The 10,632-nt window shown below is 38.4% G+C and overlaps 1 protein-coding gene across 1 annotated transcript; it reads right to left on the reverse strand.

Annotated features, from left to right (window-relative positions):
* Window positions 1–1,357: 1,357 nt before the first annotated feature.
* LOC114564084 (pyridoxal kinase) lies at window positions 1,358–10,400 on the reverse strand. The gene is made up of 11 exons (XM_028591245.1): window positions 10,115–10,400; window positions 8,974–9,028; window positions 5,957–6,061; window positions 5,090–5,173; window positions 4,594–4,628; window positions 4,180–4,265; window positions 3,891–3,936; window positions 3,679–3,790; window positions 3,394–3,530; window positions 3,205–3,271; window positions 1,358–2,737 (listed from the first exon to the last, which is right to left on the reverse strand). Exons 1-11 carry the CDS (start codon window positions 10,193–10,195, stop codon window positions 2,610–2,612), a joined length of 936 nt encoding a protein of 311 aa, XP_028447046.1. The 5' UTR covers window positions 10,196–10,400; the 3' UTR covers window positions 1,358–2,609.
* Window positions 10,401–10,632: the final 232 nt, after the last annotated feature.

A 10,632-nucleotide genomic window follows, 5' to 3' on the forward strand; every position in this document is an offset into this window, starting at 1 on the left:
CTATGGCTAGAATACATTTCATATAACTTGAACTATTGAGAGATTATTTCATATTTAAATTTGTAAGTACCCCTTTGTCTCAAAAAGAGAAATTAAATCCCCAGTATCCAAAACGTGTACAAAATAAATTGCATGTTATCCATCCAAGTAACATTGCATTATCTGAAACATGATAGCCTAAATTTAACAATAGCTTGTGGCGGTCAGTTACTTTTGTTGCGCTACAGATTAAATCATTCTAAAACATTTTGCCTTTATTTAATTTTATTTAATTGCACTTTTTATTAAACACCCAATGTCTGAAAAATCAAATTTACACCTACATGTGTTATGGTGCACAAGGCATACACTTTTTACCAGCCCTTTTCCTCCCAAATCTCAACCTTACACAGCCACCAACACGTCAATAAAGTCATTTAATTCCCTGAATAAGTATGCATGTTTGATCAACTTTAGACCTCTTAAGCCCTCTGCTGGTGTTTTTGCATAGCTGCAGTATAAATTGGAGGCGAGACATGCTGAGGATCAGGAACTTGGACACATAAGCCCTGAGTCCTTTTGTGTGACAAATCTGGTAGCTTATGTCTGTTAACATATGGTATTTTGTCTTGCTGGACTCTAATGTCTCAAACATGAACCAGTCACTATAACTACACTATGTCCCTTCTCTTTTACAACATAACCTAGTTTGTTATAGGTTTTAGGGTTAGGTACCCAGAAATAAGGTGTACTTCTACCTGTATTCTTGCTTACTGTATTCAGGTTGCAGTTGGGCAGACATGTCGGCCTGTCTGGTTATTTAGGTTAATGCTGGCTATTCAACTGTGGATTAGTGTTGGCAAAACAGAGCAGTCACCTGGCCCTAATCACAGAATAGCAAGCACTTGGAAGTGGACTTGTTTGCCTTCTTCTTTATTTCCCTTATGCTTTCAAATTAAAAGCATCTATTCTGATATGCAATACATGAAAATCAAATGACTCAATTGTTCTTAAGTAGTTTATTGAAAAAATTGTTACTTTGTCTTAGGTCAAATTAAGTAATAATCTACAGTATATATGAAGGTTAAAATGTATTAAAAAAGTATTTGAGTGAATAATGTTTCAGTTAACATCAGGTCAGTACTACACTTTGTAGAACAGTGGCTTTAGTTTGCTCTTTTACCAAGAGTTAATAGACATAAAGAAACAAAATATCAGTAAAAAGACGTATCTTGAAATCGTTGTTTGTAAAGTCCGTCGTTTGTTTGTTTTTATGTTGAAACTTTTTACGCTGCTGTCTTTACTCCCTTGTAAAAGAGACTGAGTCTCAATGGGAAAATTCCTGGTAAAATAAAAGATAAAAAACACAACCTAGCAATACAAAAAATAAATTAAAACAGTTTCAGTAAAATATGAATCATTTATTATTTATATTGTTATATTGCTCTGTAAGAGCAGCAGCTCAAGGTTGGGCACTTGACTTTCTAACATTATGTGTGAGGATCAACTATTACCTTGGTTGAGAAAAACATTGACAACCAATGTTTTTCTTCTTTACCCCTTTAAGGCTATTACACAGCGTGGTCTCTCATACCGACTCTTTTGTTGAGATATGACAACAGTCAAAAATGAAAACAATGATCATTAGTAAATATATAAAGATTATCTGTGCAAATACCTCAATTTGAGATGCTTAAGACATGGATCTAACATGTTATACATCTGCTAGTTCAAGACATCAGGTTTTTCAGAAAATTGATCAACTATTCTCATGATTATCATTAAGTTACAATTGAAGTGAAACAAATTGGGGTAAAGGAACTGTATAGACTACATACTAATTGCATAAGATGTTTAACATTTTGTGAGAGTCACAATACACATTTCAGCACGTATAATGCATCCAATCTAGATGTATAGGTGATTACACTTAACTTAAAGTGCAATAAAACACTGAAAGACATTATAAGCACACTGCATGCATTCATACATTTTTATAACAGTCAGAAAACTCACAATGCTATAAAATGCTCTGTGAATCTGGCATCATTGTTAAGAAATATTATATATATTTTCACCATAACCTTCTAACCCCTTTGCTTTTGTAATATGTGTTAGTTGTAATCATTAATTTTTCATTACATTAAAATCTGTATATTGATGTGTTTATAATGCCTTGTGAGCAACACACTTTAAGTACATGTGACTAGTCCTTATTTACGATCATAGCCAAAACAAGTAGAGGCACGGTCATGCTTGCGTCTATTCAGCATAATTGAGATGAGTTGTTTTATAGCCAGAAATCATTTTTACCATGTTAAGGAGGATTCAAGTACACTTACACTATCTTTAAACCTAAACCTAATTGGCTAATGTCCTTTTTTTTTCTTTTGAATGGCAGATGATGTCTATACAGGCCATAGTACAGACGAATATGGCAGTGATTCCAGTTTGTGAGCAGAATGTACATACAACAAATCCTGCTGACCCCACTCATGAGAACATAGTTGCACTCCCTTAGTAAGGCAGAGACAAGTGACAGTCTTTGATGTGAAAACCCTACATGTGTCTGGCGGACCGCCCACATTTGAACCAGCACGATGCGATTGTTCACGATAACGTTACGGTCTTCAGTGTGAAGACTTTTGTAAAACCTTAGCTTCCACTACAATGGCAGGATTCTCAATGTCGGCTTTGCTCTGAACCATCCTCAGCTCCAGTTGTGCAGGACTGGGCCTTTTCCCAGGTCCAGCCAGCTCTGAAAGAGAAAAAGTAGTTATAAGAGAACACCAGGTTTTTGGACTTTGGCTTACTGGTCAACCAAGCAATAAAAGGGTCATTCTTGTCTCAGAATGCTAAGGCTGTTAATCCTCTTGTGGCTTTGTACATGTAGTTATAGGAGCAATAGTTATGACATTACTTGTGTGCCTCCTTCTACATGTATTTACTTTTACTCAATACCTAACAATGCCAAACCCAAATCTGTGAGATCGCAAACTATGGTGTGTAGAGTAATGTAATCAACTGAGATATGTGTCTCGACAATTGTTTTTTTTAAGATAATGCGAGTGGTCTCTACATAAGGCACACTACTGGTTGACATATTACAATTGACTAACAGCAGAAGGACGCAAACAGTGTTCCTTTATGTTCAGTAAATGACTTCAAGATAAAGTAGAGAGACCACATGAAAAACAGAAGTCAATAAACACACACAATCCCTACCATGGGCATGAGTAATGGTCCTCTTAATGACATGGTGCATGACTGAAACAGTCTTTTCACAGGCAGCCTGTGAAAAACAGAAGAAAGACGAGGTTACAACAGTTGGGATTAATTTATTAAACAGTGTAGCAACATAATAAGACCATATTTCATCAGCTTTTTGATTGAAAAGTCAAGTGTGCTACCGACCTTCAGGTCTTTGGGGTGATGGTGAGTCCAGGCTAGCAACAAGGCAGCAAACAGGTCTCCTGTCCCCACAAATACAGCATCTACTTTGGGGATGTCTATGCAGATTTTCTGACTGGTGTTGGTCCCATCTGGTTTCACTACAGTGAGGACACACAGGATGGTGATATTAAAAACTGCCAGCAGCAAAAGTTCTCCAGAAAGTCCATAAAAAATTAAAAACCCAAATAAAGAGTAAAATCCTAAATAAACAGCAGTAAGTTGGAGAAAGTTGGTCTGGTACTTCACCTATTTTTTGGCTCCCGAGGGCCACCAGGAACTGGTCCCCACGTTTTGAGGGCAGGTCTGAACTAGTAAGGACCACAGTCTCTGGACCCATTTTATGAAGCAAGTCCATCACCTGGAAAGAAGGAGGGGGTCCCTTTTCATTAAGCTTTGTACTTTTTGGAGCCACAAACCAGACTAGATACAGCAAAGTGAGAAATACGTTTGATGCTCACCTCGACAGCATCTTCCTCTGTGGTGATTTTCCTCCCAGTTAATATCCTGTGTAAAAAAGCCAGTAGTCACAGATGTACCAATAAGTATTTACTTGTATCAAGTAATGATCAATGACTCATCTAATATTTCCTATTAGCCAATAATGCCAAATTAGTTATCATCCCCCTATTAATTTTCACAGCTAGCTTTTATGGATGTTTTTCAAACGATGTTGCACTGTGTACTATTAACATTGTTTATGATCATTGTACTATTAACATTGTTTATGATCATTGGAAGTGCACTTACTCTGCCTCAAACTGGTTGGGGGTGAGGATGTCAGCCAAAGGCACTACTTTGTCCCTGTAGACGGGCAGCAGGTACTCTGGAACGTACTGAAACAGACAATAACAATAACAAGCTATCGTTTCCATGTTTTTTAACCTGGTTTTCCTTTTTTTTCAAAATTATGGATTTCCCAAAGTAAAAAAAAGATAATAACAATATGAATGGAAGAAATAAGATTCCTTTGCCACAATTAGTTGTAAAGACAAAATATTATATAAATCAAAATGTATATAGTTCTTTGAAAGTTAACTTTTTGAAAGTTAACGTTTTGAATGGGGTGCAGGACAAATACAAAAAGAGTACATACTACAGTAAACCTTCATCAACTGTAGAGTTTGGAAGAAGAAAAAGGGGAATTCACTGTCAGATGCTTACCATAGCACCGTGGTCTCCCATAACTGGATCACAAACTGTGAAGAAAGAAAAAAAAAAAAAAAAAAAAAAAAAAAAGACTCAAAATGAACCTTTGGACTTACGTTAAGAACAAAATGTACACTCTGTTAGGCCTGTAACTAATGATTACTTTCATTATAGAATAAGACGCTGATTATTTTAGCGATTAACAGATCAACTGTAAAATATCAGAAATGAATGAGAAAAAAGGCCAAGGTGATGTCAATGTATTAATTTGATCTGACCAACATTTGAAAACGCACAAATATTTAGTTTACATCACTTGATACAAAGAAAAGCAGCAAATTCTCACAACTGAAAAAATGGAAATATGAAATATTTAGCACTTTAGCTGGAAACGATTGATCGATTATTAAAATAGATTGATCGATTATCATAATATTTCTGTCCATCAACAGATCGAGTCAACTAACCAATAGTGGTTATTTAAATTTAAAATGTAACAATGTACACTCACCATACACCAGGCTGGGATTGGCCTCCTTCAGCTCCTTAATAATGTCGACCACCATCTCCAGGAAGGATGTGTCTCTGCTGTACCCTTGGGGGTACAAAGTGTGATGAAGAGAAAATGACCTTCTATAAGTCTGTTTTACTTTGCTGTTCCCTCTCAAAGTACTCCAACTACTGATCAAAGTCTATCAATCCATCTATGGCAGCCCACTGAAACTAATGGTCAAATTTGAAAAAGTGAGTAAGTCAAAGACATGCAGGTGCACTGGTGTCTGTACATCGATAACTTTGGGAGGAAAACGTGCCCCTTCATTCAAAATGCAGCAGTATAGTGTGGCTGCATTGAATGTCCTGCTGAGGCTGCTGTTGGAGGAGAATTTAGTATCTCTTCTACTAAGAGCAAAACAAAGCTGTTGTACAATGTAGCTGCTTGGGATCCACATTGGAAAATAAGAATCACATCAAGGGCCAGATATTTAGTTTATTCACATGCTTTTATTTCATCAAAAAAGTCAAGGATCTTTGACTGTATTATTGCATGTCTCATATAACCTTCTCACTTACAGTTTGGTCAACATAAAGTCCCAAAAAAGTCAGCAACTTGGGCGTAACTTACCCATCAAAGAAAAAAGGTCGAAAAAAGCGAGGGAAAAGACTGCGGAAAACGAGCCAAAAGCGTCGGCAAAAGTGACAAAAACTTCAGAAAAAGCGACAAAACATTGTAAAAGCTACAAAAAACTAGGTGGGCCAAAATGTATCGCGAACCTAAATTGATACCCGGCCCGGATCAAAATCTGCGAGGGGCCGGATTTGGCCCGCGGGCCTTGAGTTTGACACATGTGCTCTACAGGGATACACTGTTTGGACTCACCTGTTAGGATGTAGTCATAGTGGTTCACCTTATTGAGCTTAATGCCCTCATATAGCTCATTTAGCTCCTCTGCTGTCAGCACTTGACCTTTCCAATGGGCATAGCCTAGGATTCAAGAGGGAGAACGGAGGTTCAAAATTACATAATAAGACATTGACTTTGAATTTGGAAAATAAAAATCAAGATGTTTTAAGACCATGAAACAAACTTTACACTAATTAAACTAAGAAAAAACATTGTAACGTTGTATAAGCTCTGCTGTGAATCAATCGAAACAATTAGTGTAACTAGTAACCAAGTGTTTTTCTCCTCTTTGCTCTGTCTTCCCATCCCCCCACTCCCTCTGCTGAGGTCCCTCTCCTCTGGGGTGCCCGGGGCCAAACAGGGGCCTCCCCACTGACTGAATGGGATGCCTGTATCCTAGCTGCCAGCCTCCCCCTTTCTTTGTCCCTCTTTCACCACTGACCTGGAATAAACCTTAAAAAGCTGTTCTGACTGCAAATGACTGGACACAGAATGGAAACACACATTTGATATATTTATACTGTTCACAGGGAGCACAAACTTGACCCTGAGCCAGTGAGAGCACTTAACAGAAGACTTGTTGGAGGGGAACGAATGTGTGAATTAATGCCTCTAATGAAAGTGAGCATTTCTGAATATTGTTGTTTACACCTACTAGTGTAAAGTAGAAGTCGGATTTGAGTCTACACAAACTAATAACTAATTTTCTTCATGCTGACCAGTCTCTTCTCACAGAAGAGCAGATGTTTATATTAATTCAAGTGGTGCAAATGTCTCCTGCCCCTGTGGTGAAAGCACATTCTTCAAATAGTTTGGCACATGAACCCCAGATTATAATCCTGTCCTCTCTGCAGGTGTTTCAGCCAACAAGTTTCAATTTAAGACATTAAGTTTTCCCAGAATGGATAATCAGTTAAACTGCCCCATTGCACAAAATGACTATAGTGAAGCATATACTGTATCGTATTTTTCCTCTTTCAAATTGAACTGACAAGCAATAAAACACACCCTTGCTCATTTCAATTTACTAAAAGGTGTTGCTGTTACAGCCTTACAGCAAACTTCAGATATTGTTATGTAATATGACATTACTGAGCCGGCTTGCTGACTTTATTTTCTGCTTACAGTCCATTGTACTTGCTTTTCAGTCAGATCACCTAATAAAAGTGTATTTAGAGCAACTGATTGAAAAGAATCTTGGGAAATGTAGGGTGGAAAATCTAATGTGCAATCGTCCTCAAAGGATGTATTCACACCAAATCAGGCGATTAGTGCAGGGTTGTGCGGCGGTGTGGGAGTGTCTCTCAAAAGGATAGTATGGATACTAAAGTGGGGTCGTATGAGGTACTTTTCCATAGTCCGTGTATTACCTACAGCGTATGGCCGTTGGCACACCCCCAGTTTGGAGAAGCAGGCAGGAGTACCAAAACGGAAGCTAAACTATGTACTGCTGTGTGCAGCAAAAAATATATTTTTAGCCACCTAAAAAAGGGACAACCTTAAAAAGTTAAAATCAGTTTAAGTGTACGCTATATTTAGAATATTTTCCCCGCTTTACCATGCTATCAGATGGACCTTTCAGATGGGGAACTGAAGCCAGTTTATTGATCTCTTCAAAGCCACCAGACTCCTTTGACCAAACAGCTATTTGACCTCGCAGAAAACGGGAGTTGCTTGTCTATGGCTGCCTCGATCGGTTAGCTTGTTTGTGTTATTGTGTAGTCTGACTCACCGGATGAAGACTGTGGGTATAAGCATGCCATTTCTCCTCCCCTTCTTCTATCTCTGCTATCTACCTTACAAGGGCACCGGCGCCCAAGACGATTGTGATTGATTTTAACGATACAAACAAGCCAGAGCATTTTTTCCATTTAGCAGAATGATAATGGGTGCTTCAAGACCTTTCTCTAGTGCTGACACAGTGGAGGGAAATAGGTCTGGCTATGCAAGACTAGTTATTTTTGGTGAATCCGAACTAACATTTTAAAACAGTGTTCAGTGTTTCTTACTCAAACATCTTGTGCGTTTCCTTAACAAATAGTACCCAATAAATCATTTACAAAGTCAGTTTTTGAATGTTTTGAAACATTCTCATTGTGTTAATGGGCTGGAGGTCTTTTGTGTGTGCTTCTGTGTGCTGGTAGAGCACAAGATGCAATCAAAACCACTGACAGCAGTCTACACAAAGATCCTCTCAGATACTATATGACACCACAGGCCCTATTTTAACGATTTAAGCGCACAGCATGAAGCGCCTGGCTGCGTTTAGGGCATAGACTGTAGGTTTAGGGCGTGTCCAAATCCACTTATGCTGGTTTAACGGCGGAAAAAAGGGTCCGTGCGCCGGGCGCATGGTTCAAAAGGGTTGTACTTAGTGTCTTCATTAATTCATAGGTGTGTTTTGGGTGTAACATGAAAGAAAACAATCAGAGTGTCATCTCCCATTCCCTTAAAAAGCCAGGAGCTTTTGTACCTTGGCGCATTGCTATTATGATGGCGGATTTGCGCCATGCTATTTTTTATTTGTAATCTTTTGCATGTTTGTGTGCTGCGGCGCTTCCCTGTGTGTGTAACAAGCAAAGTGTGTGCGCGCTGTGCATACATCCTAGGCGCATTTGACTAATTTGCTGTTAAAATAACAATGAAATGCTGCGCTACTGACTTTAGACCAGGTTTTTGTTGGTCAATGGCGCGGATCACTTTCCGCTGCCTCGAGATTACAATACGCCAAGAATTCACCTGAACACACCTCCCTGTAAAACCAGCACGCCCATGGGCGCAGGTGCATTAGCTATTTAAACGACGCGGGAGCTGGACGGGAAATTGAAAACTGCGTCTGGCAAAGCCACTTGCGTGTGTGATAATAAAAACACGTAGCTTCACATTTGAATAAAAGGATCGAGTTGTTAAGAAAGTGGATGCTTTGTGAAACTGAATACATATCTCTCGGGTTTTTTTTCCCACACAGGGCAATTTAAAAGCACTCAGCCAACCTGTGTGATTGGAGAACTGCACCGAGTTGATAGAGTCCACTTCAAAGCCCAGCACCTGAGAAAAGAGAAATGAAGCAGCTGTTAAAACAAAGAACAATGAGGTCTAAAGGAGCTTCTCAATGTCACTGTACTGTGGGAACAGCATGGGGATTCATGTGTCCCACTGTCTTTTGTTATCATTGAAACTACTGAGGTCCTTATCAGGAGGAGTTTTGGCATATTTAGAACATAGCCTATTATATAAATCGCATTATGTTATATAATACTTAAGTATTAGAATGCTTTCTGCTGCACTAAAAAAAATAAGTGGCCATTTCTGTGGACTTTCTGAAAATAATATCCTGCAAAGCTTTTGCAGGAAACTTGTTTGCGATAAGGACCATCAAATGGATACTGTTTAACTTGTGTTAAGTTATACAATGCAAAAGTTTTAGTTCAATCAGTTCCATCCAAGAAACACTGACATAATTGCACAAACATGGTCACTATAATGGATTTACTAACTAGCTTTTGTAAGTCTCATACATGTTTGTCTAGATTGGGAAATCAAATTAAAAAACATCTTAAAGACTTCAAAGTGCTTTTTAAAATATGCCAGTTATAATGTAAAATGGTATTTGGGAGTAGACAACAACACGCACTATGATTGCAAACCTTTAAAAAACAACAACCAGTTACTGTCCTTTGGGACATTAAATTTAACACACCAAGAAAAAAAAAACATACAGCTAAACAAAGCTCCAACTTTTACAATTGCTTTGCAGTGCTCGCTACCGGGGCTCTAAATCACTCTCAAATTTCGGATTGAAAAGTGGCTCATATTTATTTCAGGTTTTTCATTGAGTTTAGGGATATTTCAGTATTGTTTTTTTTTTTTTTTTTTTTACAGCCATTATCTTTTAAGCTAGACTGTGGTAAAGTCTAAACATTGGAAATCGGCCTATGATGTTTGTGCAGGACATGAAATGTTCCTACAACATTACAATATACGCATGACTCCTTTCACAAATCAGGAAGTCACGCTGTAATACGAAATCCATTCCCTATATATTTTTCTTTCCGTTTAATGCTGTTTTCTCCGCTGTGTTGCCTCAGCTGAGACGTCTGTGTCTATGTAACGTTAAGATGATCCAGTTCTTACCTGCAGCGGGAATGTTGCCGACTTGTTCCCAACGTATCCCCTGACAACATGACTCTGAATGGACAACACACGACACTCCATTACCGAAATTACAACGACTGCGTTTAAAAACAACTAAAAACAGACAACAGACGTAACCGATCTTAAAGCTGCATTAAAAACGTGTACGGGCTCTGACCATAGACAGTATATAAGACGCGCTGACAACTAGCTAGCATGTGAGCAAAAACTCCAGAAATGAAGGGCAGAAGCGGCGCCGCTGCTAGTGCTAGTGACATTTAGTTTTTCTTCAGGCAGCTACAAGGACACCTAAACTGGTGCATTCATAGGCTCATGAGGAATGTGGGAGACACCAGCTTCCAAACAAAACATAAAAAAAACGTTTACTTTAGCTTTCAGTTAGTTAAAGGATAGGTTCACCATTTTTGTCTTAAAATAATATCCAGGGCCCATATGAACATTGCAACAGGATTTACTTGCTGTAATAATTCCTTCTGTTCATACTGCACTTTAAGCGA

The sequence above is a fragment of the Perca flavescens genome, chromosome 11 (assembly GCF_004354835.1).
Source record: "Perca flavescens isolate YP-PL-M2 chromosome 11, PFLA_1.0, whole genome shotgun sequence".
Taxonomy (NCBI): Eukaryota; Metazoa; Chordata; class Actinopteri; order Perciformes; family Percidae; genus Perca; species Perca flavescens.

Bases quoted from the DNA above. Each gene is read 5' to 3' on its own strand.
- LOC114564084 (XM_028591245.1), bottom strand. From the start codon at position 10,195: ATGGAGTGTCGTGTGTTGTCCATTCAGAGTCATGTTGTCAGGGGATAC. The intron at 5,174-5,956 runs GTGAGTCCAAAC...TGTACCCCCAAG, and splicing joins CTATGACTACATCCTAACAG to GGTACAGCAGAGACACATCC. The intron at 2,738-3,204 runs GTAGGGATTGTG...TTTCTCTTTCAG, and splicing joins GACCATTACTCATGCCCATG to AGCTGGCTGGACCTGGGAAA.